Here is a 16,751-nt window from a genome sequence, read left to right as displayed (position 1 = left end):
TGGAACCCAGCCTCAAAACGGCTTAAGATCTTGAGGTAGAAAAATGCTGTTTTTGAGTACTTTATTAGAAATACAAAACAATGATTTTTTTTGAAAAAAAAAAACGTACAGAGGTGTTCCATAGATCACAGGAATTGTGTAAAAGTGCCCAAATAGTGAAAGAAATAGTAAAATAGTTCCCCTTTAATGTTGCGTTTTCTTTTTCAAATGAAGCCAGGAGTAAAGACCCTAAGCCTAACCCTGTCAAAACAGCAGTCAAAGTGTATATTTTCAGCACCACGTTTGTTTACCAATGGTTTTAAGTGTTATTTGTGAAATATTAGTTATAGAAATTGTCGGAAAAAGGCAAGGATTTACACAAGGATTTGGCACAACCTAACTTTGAGTGTAGTCTTTTGAAAGAAGAGACCCAGGGCTTTCGAATAAAAAAAAAAAAAAACGACACTTCCCAGCTCACGCCAGCCCCCGTCAATCATCTGACTGTCTGTTTGACCCTCTTCCAGCAACTCTCATCAAAAAACTCTTCCCAACTCTAGGCCCTGCCCTACTCAATATCTTCAACACCTCTTTGTCTACTGTCTACTGATGATGGTGTTGTATGCCATCATCACTATTACTACTGTCTGATTGAATCCTGCCACTCACTACTGTTCACTACCACTACCGTTATCACTATTGTCATTATTACTTGCTCTTTGTTCTATGTTCTATTATCTATGTACCTATCCTACCTGTACCCCCCCCCCCCCCCCCCATGCTGCTATGACACTTGAATTTCCCCAAGGGAATTAATAAAGGAACACTTGACTTGACATTTACTTAGCTGAAGAATAAAAACATGTCCCCCACTTTGTGAAAAGTGCACAAGGAAGAAGAGAAATCGTGAACTAAAATGCCTTCAATAGCAGCGTCCAGGCCGAGTGCTACCTGGAGTAGAAGGCCAGCAGCTTGGTGTGCACTAGAGGATGACATTTTTTCGGGATTCCCGCGGGATGGCAGTCAAATTCACTTTGAATCACGTGATTGGGCAGGACCGGGAGTAAACGTCAATGGGAGCAGAATGGAGTGGGAACTATGACAACAAAATCAACGGGATTCGGGCGGGAGTGGGATCAGTCTCTGTGGGAGTGGGAGGGATTTTTTTTAAACTCTCACTCGGGATTGGGATGGGATGGGATTATTTCTGTGGGAGTGGGAAGGAGCGGGAGTCAAAATCCACACTCCCGCTCCTTCCCACAGAAATAATCCCATACCATCCCAATCCCAAATGAGTTTAAAAAAAAATCCCACTCCCTCCCACTCCCACAGAGGACTGATCCCAATATCCCGTCCCAATCCTGAGCCAAACTTTTATAGAATCCCACTCCCGTTTTTTTTTTATTGCAATATTACGCACCTCCATTACTCTCGCTCTGCTCAACCTAACAGGATTGAGGTTGCATGCCGGATGCAGTACTAGACTTGTAGTTCGTTTGGCTTGTGCTGCAGTGTTTTGTAGGGGTGGGAATCGCCAGAGACCTCACGTTACGATACTATCGCGATACTTGCATCACGATACGATAGTATCGCGATACTAAATATATCGCGATACGCTGAGTATTGCGTAAAATAAAGTTCAGTCTGTTCATCTCACTTCAATAATTTTTATTGCAGAACATGGTATTTTCTCAAGCAGACAGATGTAAACACTGTAATCTGTGTTGCGTGTACCTGACAAACTGAACTGTTTGTATTACAGTCATATTCCAACTTAACTGAATGCACATGTGTGTGTGTGGACTACTGTACTATTACAGGTATTGAAATGAACAATGCAACTTCCTTATACAAAAAAATATATATTCTTTATTTTATTTTTATGAATCATTAAATATCGATACTTGGCATCCCTGTATCGATACAGTATCGCGATACTACTACGTATCGATTTTCCCCAGACCTCTAGTGTTTTGTGACTGAATGAAAACGAGGGTGAGAAATGTTCAAATATCACTCCCTGTTGATTTTCTTGTCATAGTTCCCACTCCCTTCTGCTCCCGTTGACTTTTACTCCCGATCCTGCCCAATCACGTGATTCAAAGTGAAATTGACTCCCATCCCGTGGGAATCCCGAAAAGATGTCATCCTCTAGTGTGCACCAGTATGAAGTAGGGATGCTCGATATTGGCTTTTTTACCGATACCGATATACCGATATTGTCCAACTCTTAATTTCCGATACAGATATCAACCGATATCGATATATGCAGGGTTTCCCCCCACAAAAAACTGAATAATTTCAGGTAATTAACATTACATATCTCTTGTTGTGGAATAACACAACATTATGCATACTTTTGACAATAAATAAAATCAGAATTTGTTTTTACTTGCTTGCCTGGGTAAATAAAGGTTATAGAAATGTAAAAAGATTTTATTTGATTTTTTTAAACCGATACCGATATTTTCCGATGTCACATTTTAATGCCAATATCGGCCGATAATATCGGACATCCCTAGTATGAAGTGCTACCTGGAGTAGAAGGCCAGCAGCTTGGTGTGCACCAGTATGAAGGCGTGCAGGACCTCCTCCCCGGCCCTCTCTGCGCTGGTGTTCAGCTGCTGCACCAAGCGCCGCTCCAGGAACTCTATACACTGCTCACACAGCGTGGGGTGGATCAGTCTCTCCACGGCCTGATGGGGGAAGAGCAGATTAAAAACAGATGCTTTAACACAAGCTCCTAAAAGAAAGCGCCATTTGCACTCGCTATCGTTAGCGGGACTCCATCTTGACACACTGGACATCGATCGGTTGCAAATAACTCGATAAACAACATGATTTGGACGTATATACTATTATACAACCTGGAAATGGATCGGATATTTCTACATCCCATAATAGGAATATTTCAGTTCCACGCTCATCGTCCAACGGCGCGAGGAAGATACGGTAAGATCCAGCGTTATTTTTCAACGTGTTCGATACTAACTGCTCTAATGATCATATCACCCACACTAGATGAATGATATAACGTTGGCCACGGAATTATAAACGACCCCCCGCCCATCCGGTCAACATAAGATCATACTTAGTAACTCCTAGAAGCACGTCCAGTTGAAATTTTTTATCTCGCACAGATTCCTATCAAACTGTATTTCATCATCAATATAATGCATTTGGGGCTATAAATCAAGTTCTGGAGAAAGCTGCAGAAAACGATAAAAACATACTTATACTTTAGACCGTATTTTAGTATGAATATGTGAATGAAAAAGTATAACGTTGCTACACCCTGAACAATAGATATAGGACGTTGAATGGGCCATAGTAATGTCAATTTAGCAATACAATTTAAAAAGTTATAGCCCTGCAAAGAAGGGGAACTTCTCCATGTTAAATAGGGCTGGCGAGGGATGGTAAATTATGAATTTAACCCTGGCGATAAAAGTGTTAATTACCTGAAATTATTAAAAAAAAATTGGGGGGGGACCGGGGGGGGGCCTGCATATATCGGTATCGGTTGATATCGGTATCGGAAATTAAGAGTTGGACAATATCGGTATAGGTAAAAAAGCCAATATCGAGCATCCCTAGTCTATATCACACCTTGCTGTTGTTTCATTGTTATTTGAATGTATACATATATATATATATATATATATATATATATATATATATATATATATATATATATAGACACACGTTAAAATGGCCTTGCAATGGCTAAGCTAAGATATATAGACTAAATGTAGGCACGTTCACAGGTATAATGATTTCACAGGTAGCATCAATAAATTGTCATGAAACAATAATGAGGCTATACATCTGTCATGACGGTGTGTAGAATCAAACAGGGATTAATCCAAATGGTATTTGTGAGTTATTAAACAGAATACAATATGATGCAGTAAACACTGTGTCCACAGCTTCATTTAATTAGCAACGCATCCATAACCAATCAGGACACGTCCTTGCTCTACTATCCACATGTCTTGCAGCTCTCAACGTGACATCACCGCTAGCCAACGGTGTTGCCGGGTAAAACAATAGGGCTGTTGTTGAGGTCGTATTGAATCGACAGATTGTTTCCCAACAAGTTTTAATCCCATCAGTGATTAGTGTCTGGCTTTTGTTCAGATGCGTTTCGTAAAGCGATACGTGCATATTTTGCTGTGAATGTGGACTTCCATTATGCATCGCAGACATTTACAGTTGTTTGGGGCAATATACTGTATATATATATATATATATATATATATATATATATATATGTAATAATGAATTAACCCTTTCACTACCACACTACAGAAGGTTAACCCTTTCACTACCACACTACAGAAGGGTAACCTTTCACTACCACTACAAAAGGTTAACCCTTTCACTGCCACACTACAAATGGTTAACACTTTCACACTACAGAAGGTTAACCTTTCACTACCACACTACAGAAGGTTAACCCTTTCACTACCACACTACAAAGGGTTAACACTTTCACACTACAGAAGGTTAACCTTTCACTACCACACTACAGAAGGTTAACCCTTTCACTACCACACTACAAAGGGTTAACACTTTCACTACCAGACTACAGAAGGCTAACCCTTTCACTACCACACTGCAAAGGGTTAACACTTTCACTACAACACTACAGAAGGTTAACAATCTACTTTTGCATGTACCCTATCAAATAAGTAAAAGTGACTTCTCTCAGGTCACTATACCTATATAGAGACAAAACAGAATTCGTTTTTACACTGTCAGTTCGCAAGCAATGTAGGATTTTCTAGCGTAATCCAAGTATAGCAGCATGAAAAAGGGAGAATCAAAACCATCCGTTGGTGCCAAAGTTCACGACAAGTCCACTTTGGGAACATCACTCAAAAATAAAGACATCCCTTTGTTTTTGTAGACCTCAAGCCAAAAAGGTTGAGATGTAGTTAGTAGTCTACAACTGTATTGTACCTCCACCAAGAAGCTCTGGTCATTGTCCCGGAGGTGGCTGTACGTCTCCAGCAGACTCTGAAGGTGTTTCCACAGTCTGGCTCTCTGCTCAGTGTCCTGAGGGCGCAGTCTGGTGACACACGATACCATTCAGACACATTTCATTCAAGCAATATATATTTTTTTGTATTATCATTTTCCAATCAAATAAATATTGGAATAATACAAATAAATCAAATATATAATCTAAAATATCCTATTATCAGACAATAAAAGTATTAAGATATCCATGAGATATTATATTCCATAATTTTTGGTGGCTAATTACAATTACAAGACAGTGTCCACTGTCAAGGCCCACCACAAACTGATTTATCATGCTAGCACAATTACATACAAAGCTCTTTTTATGTTCCCATGTACACAGACCTTTCTGTTACTTGGCTATGTGTGCATCTCGTCTGCCCCTGATTTGCCAGAACCACAGACTGACTGCACTCATAAAGACCTAATCCAACCACATACAACAAAGAAAAACAACAACAACACACTCTTTCCTGAGGAGGTCGGTGCTGAGGGTGACCATGCCGAAGAGGACCTCGATCATCTTCTTCATCACAAAGATCTTCCTCCTCAGGTCTTCCTCTTCCTCGTCTCCATCGCCGTTCACGGCGATGTACAGAGTCTCGTCGAACTGGGACGGGGACACGCGGTGACATCCTCATTACAGTTCATCTATACACAGGTGCATTATAGATCAAATAAGCTAAGCTAAAATAAGACAAGATAAGATAAGATGACAGTGGCTCGGGAGGCGTCCTTGAGCAAGAAAGACATTTGCTGTAATTTCCTGCGACACAAGTTATTTATTTAAGTACAGTATACGGTTACAAAACACACACAGGCATGCACCCACACACACACACACAGAGGAACAGAGGACTGAGCAATCACGTATTAGACAATGATGCGTCCGTTTCTAAACTGGCCCGGAGCTTTCACTGCAAAAAACAACAACATTATTATAATATATTATTTTAAAAACACATGGTGGCGCTGGCACATTGTCATAGTGGCGTTGTGCCACTATACCCTTGTTTAAGGAAAGCCCTGTACAACATTCAACCTGCACTGTGTCATTTTCACATCGCTCGGTTTGCCCCAAGGCCAGGAGAGGGAACGGCTCAGCTTCAACAAGCAGGATAATAATAATAATTCATTTATTTTGTATAGCGCTTTTCAATGACCCAAAACAGCGAGAAGAGAGTTCTTCGAGCAAGGTCGTTTTGTGCATCGCTTTTCATTCGTGTCGTACAGATTCATGCTCTAGTCTAGATGAGAAAAGAAGCTTTGTACATATACATTCTGTATACAGAAAATATTTCTAGCTTACTTGAGAACTATTAGGAGTTAACCACCAAAACCTGCACGGACTACAACGTATATCAGGGGTCAGCAACCTTTTTGACATGGAGTGCCTGTTTGAAATATAGTTGTAACTAGTGTGCCTCAACAATATTCCATGCATCGTAAATTTTTTTTCTCATAATCAGGTATTTTTAATGATAATTTTTTACATTATTACATCATTGTTATTGTTATTATTAACAATATTATTATGATGGTTGTATCAACCCTAAATCTGAGTTGGGAGGGGGGGGGGGGGGTGCAATGCAGACAAACAGCTGCATACAGTGCGACCATTTCACTCACATTTGCCCATTCATTTTTGGACACATCACACACCATCGGTGTGTGTACTGTACGTGTGCTGTCATAGCTCCACCTACAGGCCTAATGGAGAACACCAGGAGAACACCAGGATGTGAATGGAGGGTGAATGTGAGGTATATGTGTAAATACGTTTTGATTGATCGCAAGACTACACTGTAAAAAAATAAATAATAATAAGTTACCAGAACTTAAAAATATTGAGTTCAGTTACTGTGCATTAAGGTTTTCAGTTTTCAATCCATAATAAGTTAACAGAAAAATAAGTACACAACCACATTATTTCAACCTAATAAAACTATGTTTATTGTCATTGTTTTAAGAACACAAGTTGACTTGGTAATACTCACATTTTGAGTAAAAACAATTGCTTTTAACATGTGCAATGTTCAATGAAATAGAAAAATAAATAATAAAATTTGTTGATTAATCACACTGGTCACAATGGTGACCGTAATAATGTTTTTGTTATAAGGCTCTGCAAATGTTACTGAATGATGTAGCAATGTATTTCCAGCTAAATTGAAATAATAAACAAATAAAGGGTCTCAATTAAATGTGTTAGTAAAAAGATCCTGTGGGAGGATCTCAACAAGATAAATGCGACAACAGTGCAAAATATTTCACTATAACATTTTTTTTTTTTTTTTTTCGTCTTTTTCCCCCTCCATTTTCCTCCGATTTTCTCCCATCCCAATGTTAGTCGTATGCCAATTCCCAGTCCCTTCCTGATCGCTGCGCACTTACGCCCCAGTCAGATCATCTGGGAGAGTGGAGGCTACCACGTGCTTCCTCCGACACACGTCCAGCCAATCACCGCTTCTTTTCACCTGGCAGCGCGGATTCTCATTGAGAGGGCGTAGCGTGTGGGAGGACCACACTATCCCCCTCACGTCCAATCCGCGCTTAGCAGGCGCCCCGACCGAACTGTAGGAGTCGCTGTTTACAACGACCCGGACCCACCCCGCCAGCTTCTCCCACCCTCTGATACAGCCAATTGTATCAGTGCAGACGGCCAGCCAAGCTGGTGACAACCCCGGAGCTGTGAGCTGGATTCGAACAGGCGAATCGAGCTCACAGCTCCGGGGCTGGTGACGAACACAATCTCCGCTCGGCCACCTAACCGCCCCCACTATAACATTTATAAAAAAAAAAAATAAAAAAAATATATATATATATATATTTTTTTTTTTGCTGCCCCCTAGGGGTGCCTATGAAAATGCCTATGCAGGCACGCGTGCCTAGGGTTGCCTACCCCTGAGTCGTATATCATGCCAGTTAGGGTATCTTGTGTATACGGTTTACTTTTACTCATTGTATACAGTACATTCAGATTCAAATTCTGTATTGCCTATATTTATTGTAACATTATATATATATATATATATATATATATATATATATATATATATATATATTATAATTAGGGCTGTCAAAGTTAATGCTTTAACTTTGGAGATTAATTAAAATTATTTAAAGCGTTATTTTAGTTTTATCTACAGTAGATTAATCTATGGAGTGAAACATTTTCAACGTTCTGAACTTTCAGCAGTATCTTTGCTTGTTCTTTTTTTGCATTGACTCATGCACCTTTTTGAAGATCATCTGACATGAAGATGGAACAAATTTTTGTTGTTAATATGATTTATATTACTGGTAGTTCATACAAGACATTATCGTCCTCTAAGCCTTTTTTTAATCTAGATTAATTACAGAAAATTGTGAGATTAATTAGTTAATTTTTTTTGAATCTATTGACAGCACTAATTAGAATATAACTGATAGGGCACACATATGCTAATCTGCACCTTTGTTTACACATGTATTTTTTTTCTCATGTTTGTATATTCAGATCTAATTTTATTGCCATTATTTATGTCTTTCTGCCCTACCCATAACTGTACCAGATTTCCCCAAGGGGATCATCATCAACCTTTATTTATTCTCGAAATTACAATTGAGGACAGGTCGCCCTCATTTTCAATGTCGTCGAGACTTTACAGACATTTCAATGCACACATTTCTACAATATAACAATAAATATTAATAACTATCTATATAGTACAAGATCAATAAAGGAATGTCTCGTCTCGTCTCGTCTTATTTCATGCAACCGGTCGTGCCCAACCAGGGCTTGCCGTGTCAGCAGCTCCAGGTGGGACAGTCCATTCTCGAAGTCAACTTCCTATCTGTTGTTGCTAGGCAACTACGGCTTGGGGGACAAATTCACTCTGTACTGAGCTCTGTTAAGGAAGGACAGGACACACTCACTGAGAAACATTGCTTTATACTGAAAACTAGGGTAAGCCATTTTAAGTTTATTAGTGAATCTTAAAAGTGAGGAACCAGCTGACTTGATTAAAGGGGCGTGTTTAAAACGGCCATTTTGTTTAGTTAAGTGCCCCCATTAAGGGACTGTTTCCTGTTTACTAGTAGCAACTGATTTGCTGAGTGAGCCATTAAGAGCCTGCCCTGTTTAAAAGCAGAGGTCCAGACTGTGTTGAAATCACTCTGTACTGAGCTCTGTTAAGGAAGGACAGGACACACTCACTGAGAAACATTGCTTTATACTGAAAACTAGGGTAAGCCATTTTAAGTTTATTAGTGAATCTTAAAAGTGAGGAACCAGCTGACTTGATTAAAGGGACGTGTTTAAAACGGCCATTTTGTTTTGTTAAGTGCCCCCATTAAGGGCCAGGTGTTAAGACAGCACTAATTAGTGATAGAGATTTAAAGGCTTGCTGGTGTAGCGTCAGCGAAGCGGCGAGAAACGAAGAGGGACAAAGAGGAGGAGTTTTCCTGGAGTTCTCCGCCGAGGGACCCACCGATTTACCTAGTGCTAAGTACACCCTAGTCCTATCTTACACTCCACTCTGAAAAATCCTTTCCCTCCCACTCTGCTATTTCCCTACTTCCTCCCTGCCACTCTTGACAAGACAATGTGTCTCATACCTATATCCACAATCTGCTCCTCTAGAACAGACCTAACCCACCCACGGCAGTTTGCTAGCAACCCGGCTAATCTCTCCTACCCTCCTACAGCCACTAATACACCTGTCACAGTACGGGGAGGCTTATGGAATTGTCAATCAGCAGTCAAGAAAGCTGACTTCATTACTGCCTACGCCCATAGTCTAAATCTGCAGCTCCTGGCTCTAACTGAGACCTGGATAACCCCCAATAACTCATCAACACCTGCAGCATTATCTACAAACTATAACTACTCACACACCTCGACCTTCCAGACGGGGTGGAGGCACTGGCCTCATGACATCTCCTTCATGGGCTACAAACGTAACACCACTCCCAGAACTGTCACTCTCCTCTCTCGAATATCATGCAGTATCTGTCTCTAATCCTTTCAATCTCACCATTGTTACACTCTACCGCCCTCCAGGTACACTCGATCACTTCACAGATGAGCTGGACATGCTTCTTAGCTCCTTACCGGAAGATGGTACCCCTCTCCTTCTATTGGGCGACTTCAACCTGCCTGACTCATCTCAGTCAGTCATAGTAGTCTCCCTCCTACAATCGTTTGACCTGACTCCCACTGCCATGCCTCCCACCCACAAAGCAGGCAACTCCTTGGATCTCATATTTTCCCGTAACTCCAGCATCATTAACACCACGGTAACTCCCCTACATGTATCTGACCATTCCTTCATATCCTTCTCACTAACTCTCATGCTTAACCGAAAGGTCTTCACCCCAACTCAAACAGTCTCACTCAGACGCAACCTGCCCTCCCTATCCCCCTCTACCCTCTCCTCTGACATACTATCCGCTCTACCTTTGAGTGACACCTTCTCTGCTCTCTCCACAGAGATGGCAACCTCCACCCTCCTTTCAGCCCTTGCAACCTCCTTCAACAAGCTCTGTCCCCTCGTTGAGAAACCTGCCCGCCGTTCCCCACCCAGTCCATGGCTGACAGATCCAGTGAGAGAACAAAGACAGGTCCTGAGAGCAGCTGAAAGGAAGTATAGAAAGTCACGCCTCACTGCTGACATCGACACATATCACAACCTCTTGTTAACATTCTCCAAAACCATCACTAATGCCAAAGCTTCTTTCTTCCACCATAGGATCGAGGCCTCTGCCAAGAATCTTCGCAAAATGCATGCTACCATGTCCTCCCTCCTCACTCCCCCCCCACCCCCCCCTCCCTCATCTTTCTCTGCCGAAGACTTTGCGATCTTCTTTGAGGAAAAAGTGGAGAACATCCGCAGCTCCTTCTCCCAACCCCCACCCATTCCAAATGCTGAATCGAGAACCTCATCCTTCACTCTGTCATCTTTCTCTCCCATTACAGAAGCAGAGACCCTGACACTGGTAACGTCGAACCGTCCGACTACTTGCCAGCTGGACCAGCTACCCTCCCCACTCCTCCAGACCATAGCACCAGACATCCTCCCATTCCTAACTGCAACCATCAACTCCTCACTCAACTCGGGGGTGGTCCCCACCTCCCTAAAACAAGCCAGAGTCACGCCGCTCATAAAAAAACCAACCCTGAACCCTACCGTCATAGGCAACTACCGTCCTGTCTCTCTTCTCTCCTTCCTTTCTAAAACACTTGAACGTGCTGTATCCAACCAACTTACTGCTTATCTCTTACAGAATGACCTCCTAGACCCTAATCAGTCAGGCTTCAGGACTGGTCACTCCACAGAGACAGCCCTCATTGCGGTCACAGAGGCACTTCACTTAGCAAAAGCGAAAGGCCTCTCCTCTGTCCTGATTCTCCTAGATCTATCTGCAGCCTTCGACACAGTCAACCACCAGATCCTCCTTGCGGCCCTCGCAGGAATGGGAGTGGCTGGCTCTGCGCTGACATGGCTGTCATCATACCTCAATGACCGCTCCTACCAAGTGTCATGGAGAGGGACCCTGTCGGCCACCCGCCCCCTGCGGACGGGTGTCCCCCAGGGCTCGGTTTTAGGACCCCTTCTCTTCTCCCTCTACACTAAATCACTGGGTAACATTATCACGTCTCATGGCTTCTCCTACCATTGTTATGCCGACGATACTCAACTCTTCCTCTCCTTCCCTCCCTCAGATATCCACGTCTCTGAGCGGATCTCGGCCTGTCTGTCCGACATCTCCGCCTGGATGACGTCCAACCACCTCAAACTGAACCTAAGCAAAACAGAATTGCTCCACCTGCCGGCCAAATCCTCCCCCCTAACCGACCTTTCAATCACAGTCGAGAATGCAGCTGTGACTGCATCCCCGACCGCCAAGAACCTTGGTGTTGTCCTCGACGACCAGTTGAACTTCTCTGCTCACATCGCAGCGACGACCAGAACCTGCCGATTCCTCCTGAGCAACGTCAGAAGGATCCGCCCCTTCCTGACAAAAGAAGCCACCCAACTCCTCGTCCAATCAACAGTCATCTCCCGCCTCGACTACTGCAATGCACTGCTCGCTGGCCTCCCGGCCACTGCCACTAAGCCTCTTCAACTCATTCAGAACGCAGCGGCCCGCCTGATCTCAAACCTACCGAAGTCGGCCCATGTCACCCCACTTCTTAGGGACCTGCACTGGCTCCCCATTGCTGCACGAATCCGCTTCAAGGCCCTCAACCTAGCATACCGTGCGGCAAAGGGAACCGCTCCCGCCTACCTCCGGTCAATGGTCTCTAACTACACACCCTCAAGACCCCTACGCTCTGCATCTTCTGGCCGCCTCAGACCTACTCCTATCCAAGCTCCGGGAGGGTCATCAAAGAGAAGTCGCCTATTCTCAGTCCTTGCCCCACAATGGTGGAATGAACTACCCACCCCAGTTAGGACAGCCGAATCACGTCCAATCTTTCGCCGTCGACTAAAGACGCACTTCTTCAACCATTATCTGAATTAAAAAAAAATTAAAAAAATATAAAAAAAATAAAAATATATAACCCTAACTAACCGTACTGTCATGCACTTGTCCTAATAAACTAACCTACACTGTAGCACTCAACACTTTGATGAACATTGTTGCTCAGCTGATAGAGTTGTGCCCTTCCTGATGGCTTGTCGTACAGAACTTGTAAGTCGCTTTGGATAAAAGCGTCAGCTAAATGACTAAATGTAAATGTAAATGTAAATTCACTCCCGGCACATTGTTTACGCTTCATTTAGTGCAGAAAACGGATCGGAAAAGCGGCAAGTTAAACACAATCAAGGGTAATTTTCTTCGGTGCATCACCAATGCCAAAGAGCTGCCCTGTTACGTTTTGTACTAGTAATAACTAAATCAAAAATCCAAATCGAAAGTCTTATATAAGGTTATGAAATGAACAAGAATGTGATAAAATATGTAATAAAAACGGAGCTCAACGCATACATTTGATCTAGAAACCAGTTTGTTGTCCCCCATACGAAGATGGCTGGCGGTCTCGTGACGTCAGAGTGTCTTCCAGAATGGGAGGGTTTCCCCTTGTTCAGCCAAACCTCACGCTGTAGGATGCTATATTCCTCCATGAATGAATGAATGAATGAATGAATGAATGAATGAACACTTTATTTAACAGATTGCAGAATGAGTACAATAAATACAGTACGGCTCAATACACACAATTGTTAAGGGGATGCAGACCAGAGAAAGACGTTTGTCTTGTTTACATCAGGGTCCCCCATTTTCAATTCATATTGACATTTATGACATACTCAACATACCGGTACATGACATTTATGGTATAGGGACATATAGGTATTTAGTACTGATACATTTGTGACATATGCGGTATCCAAATATACAGTACTGTTACTCATAGATCCTGACAGAGTATATACATATGATGGGGAGGGGACTGTACATTAGGAGGGGGTGGGTGGGTGGGAGAGAAATATACATCCGGTGGTGAGGAGACTGTACATTTGGAGGGGGAGAATATATACATGCGGTGGGGAGGAGACTGTCTATTAGGAGGGGGTGGGGGTGGGTGAAAAGGTTACATACTGTAGGTGTAAGCCAAATGAAATAGAATCGGTTAATTTAGCTTGTTTAAAGGCATTTTCTACCAATGGGTTGAAATAGTTACAAAACAAATCAACTGGGCGGTTAGGTGGCCGAGCGGAGATTGCGTTCGTCACCAGCCCCGGAGCTGAGCTGGATTTGCCTGTTCGAATCCAGCTCACAGCTCCGGGGTTGTCACCAGCTTGGCTGGCCGTCTGCACTGATACAATTGGCTGTATCAGAGGGTGGGAGAAGCTGGCGGGGTGGGTCCGGGTCGTTGTAAACAGCGACTCCTACAGTTCGGTCGGGGCGCCTGCTAAGCGCGGATTGGACGTGAGGGGGATAGTGTGGTCCTCCCACACGCTACGCCCTCTCAATGAGAATCCGCGCTGCCAGGTGAAAAGAAGCAGTGATTGGCTGGACGTGTGTCGGAGGAAGCACGTGGTAGCCTCCACTCTCCCAGATGATCTGACTGTGGGGGGTAAGTGCGCAGCGACCAGGAAGGGACTGGGAATTGGCATACGACTAACATTGGGATGGGAGAAAATCGGAGGAAAAATGGAGGGGGAAAAAGACAAAAAAGAAAAAAAAAAAAAAAATCAACTTATTTCAAGGGTTTTCCTCAAAGCAACATTATCTTCACAAACATGACGTGTTTCTTTCTTTCTTTCTTTCTTTCATTAGTTTCAAGATGTTGTCACGTGTTTCTATCAGCGTCTTGAAACAAGTGAAGCTGTTTTTGTACAAACAAGTGAAGTGGTAAATGGTCTTTTATCCAAAGCGCTTTACAACTTATGCCTCACATTCACACCGATGGTTGGTGACCATGCAAGGTGCCAACCTGCTCATCGGGAGCAGTTACATACATTTATACAACGGCATGCAAATTTCTCGATTCTGATTGGCTGAAACAGTCCATTTACACGTATGTATTGGGAACACTCCACGCTGCTGGTCCCAGGACCCGCCCACAACCGAATCACATCACATCACTCCGCCGGATCACAAGATGGCGGACAATAATCTTTAACAAATGGATATGTTGATAGCGTCATAACGACTAAATATCAAGCGATTCTGTCACGGCGAATGTCTTAGTCTCTTACACAATGTTGGATTGTGTAATCTATGGGTCATAAATCATTGTGTAACAAAAGAAAAATCACGGATTGATTGATTAATTTGCAATTTTTTTTTCAAATTTTTTTTCCTTCTCCCTGACTGCAGCCCTCACTCTCACACTGTCCGACGCTGGCTCTCCACCCACCCCCACACACACACACCCACACACACACACACCCACACACACACACTCCTGTCTGCAACGCGGGGGACAGTCAGACTGAGAGAGAGCTGGGTGCTGCGCTGTTCTAAGTGAGCATGGCCTATTGAGTTGATTGATTGATTGATTGATTGCCAAGTAAGTTTAGGCCCTCTACAGTAGGTTTAAAAAAATAAATAAAAAAATATGGCGAAGAAAACTTTTTTTTCCTATAGGGCAAAGAAAACTTTTTAATTTTTTTACCTACTTTCTATAGAAGCATCTAAGAATGAAGTTCTATAGAAAGTCGGTCTGCATCCCCTTAACAATTGTGTGTATTGAGCCGTACTGTATTGTACCCATTCTGCATCTGGTAATAAAATTTTCAATCAATCAATCAATCATTCCAATAACAACCACTAACTTCATAATTAAAAACTAAAGAAAAGTTGGATGTGTTAGTTGGTTGGATGTCTTAGTTGAAAGGCAGTTGGATGTGTTAGTTGGTTGGATGTCTTAGTTGAAAGACAGTTGGATGTGTTAGTTGGTTGGATGCACTTCCGAGCTGCTTCCACATGGAGGCAATTTCTCTTTTTTATTGTTGTGGGAACTACTTTTTCTGGCGGATGATTTTCAATAAATCTTCGATTAATGTGTGTTTATTGTATAGCAATAAGGTTGGATGAATGTGGCAGTTGTATAAAAGCATTACACCATTTGCAGTCGTGATTTGTGAACAATAAACCATGCCTAGGGGGGTCTAACGACCACCCCTAGGCATGGTTTATTGTTCACAAACCACTCCTGCGCGTGATGTAATGCTTAATTACATTTTGTCATTTAGCTGACGCTTTTATCCAAAGCGCAACAAGTTGAAACTTGAGTGCTGCAGTGTTGAGTGCATAGTAGTAAAGACATTAGTATAACCAGTTAGGGGTTAAGTGTCTTGCTCAAGGACACTTCCACACGCTGTCAGGAGTAACCGGAATCGAACCGGGAACCTTCCGATTACCAGGCGACCACTCTACCTCCTGTGGCCCCCACAGTTTATAGAAAATGTTGGCGGGGGGAGGGTTAGGCTACAATATCATAAAGTATAATATTTCACCAGCAGAAATTACTTATTGGCACAGATCAGATACTGGGAGTCTAGGAACAGGACTCCTTGGCCCAGGAGGGCTTTTCCCACAGAATGGGCCTGAGCCAGTGGTTCTCAACTGGTCTAGCCTCGGGACCCAACATTTTCCTTAGTCATTAAGTCGGGACCCACATTTTTGAACCACTATGATTTATTTCAATTTTTTTTGTTGCAGTAATACACAATCTTTCATGCACTGTTAAAAACATGAAATAAACACAAAAAAGTGCAACAAAAGTGCAACTAGGGCTAAAAACCCAATGAAATAAAATAATAATAAATAATATATGCTTCTTAGCAGACTTCTTAGCTTAACATAACAGACCTAAGTTTGGGGGAACTAATGGGATAACTGGGGTTGCAACAAAAGTGCAACTAGGGCTAAAAACACAATGAAATAAAATTATAATAATATATTAAAATATATATAAATAATATATCCTTCTTAGCTTAACATCCCAGGGAACTAATGAGATAACTGGGGATGCTCCTGACAAGAGTCTCAAAGTCTGGGGTGATGGTAGACAAAGCAACTCTGAGGTCATGCTCAATGTCCAATCTGTTCCTCTGCTTTGTCTTCAGCTGGACCAGAGCTGAGAAGCCACTTTCACAAAGATAGGTAGTAAAAAAATATATATATACCGGTATAATTTTTTTTTTAAAGATTAAAAAAAAGTTTTTCTTCTTTTTTACACACACATCCGCGACCCACTCAAAATAGAAACACTAGAGCATCAGAACATCAGGAGCTCCAGTGAG

The 16,751-nt window shown here is 42.4% G+C and overlaps 1 protein-coding gene across 1 annotated transcript in view; it reads right to left on the bottom strand.

Annotated features, from left to right (window-relative positions):
- The window catches only part of hps1 (HPS1 biogenesis of lysosomal organelles complex 3 subunit 1), an 82,145-nt gene that overhangs the window by 47,834 nt on the left and 17,560 nt on the right, over positions 1 to 16,751 (bottom strand). The window contains exons 4-6 of the mRNA XM_084321542.1: positions 5,472 to 5,614; positions 4,942 to 5,050; positions 2,512 to 2,672 (exon numbers count right to left, since the gene is read on the bottom strand). Coding sequence (XP_084177668.1) covers positions 2,512 to 2,672; positions 4,942 to 5,050; positions 5,472 to 5,614 — 413 coding nt within the window. The remainder of the gene's footprint in view (positions 1 to 2,511; positions 2,673 to 4,941; positions 5,051 to 5,471; positions 5,615 to 16,751) is intronic.

This window comes from Notolepis coatsorum (genome assembly GCF_963971535.1).
Source record: "Notolepis coatsorum genome assembly, chromosome: 9".
NCBI lineage: Eukaryota > Metazoa > Chordata > Actinopteri > Aulopiformes > Paralepididae > Notolepis > Notolepis coatsorum.
The sequence above is the reverse complement of the archived record's forward strand: the minus strand, read 5'-3'. Positions and strand labels throughout refer to the sequence as shown.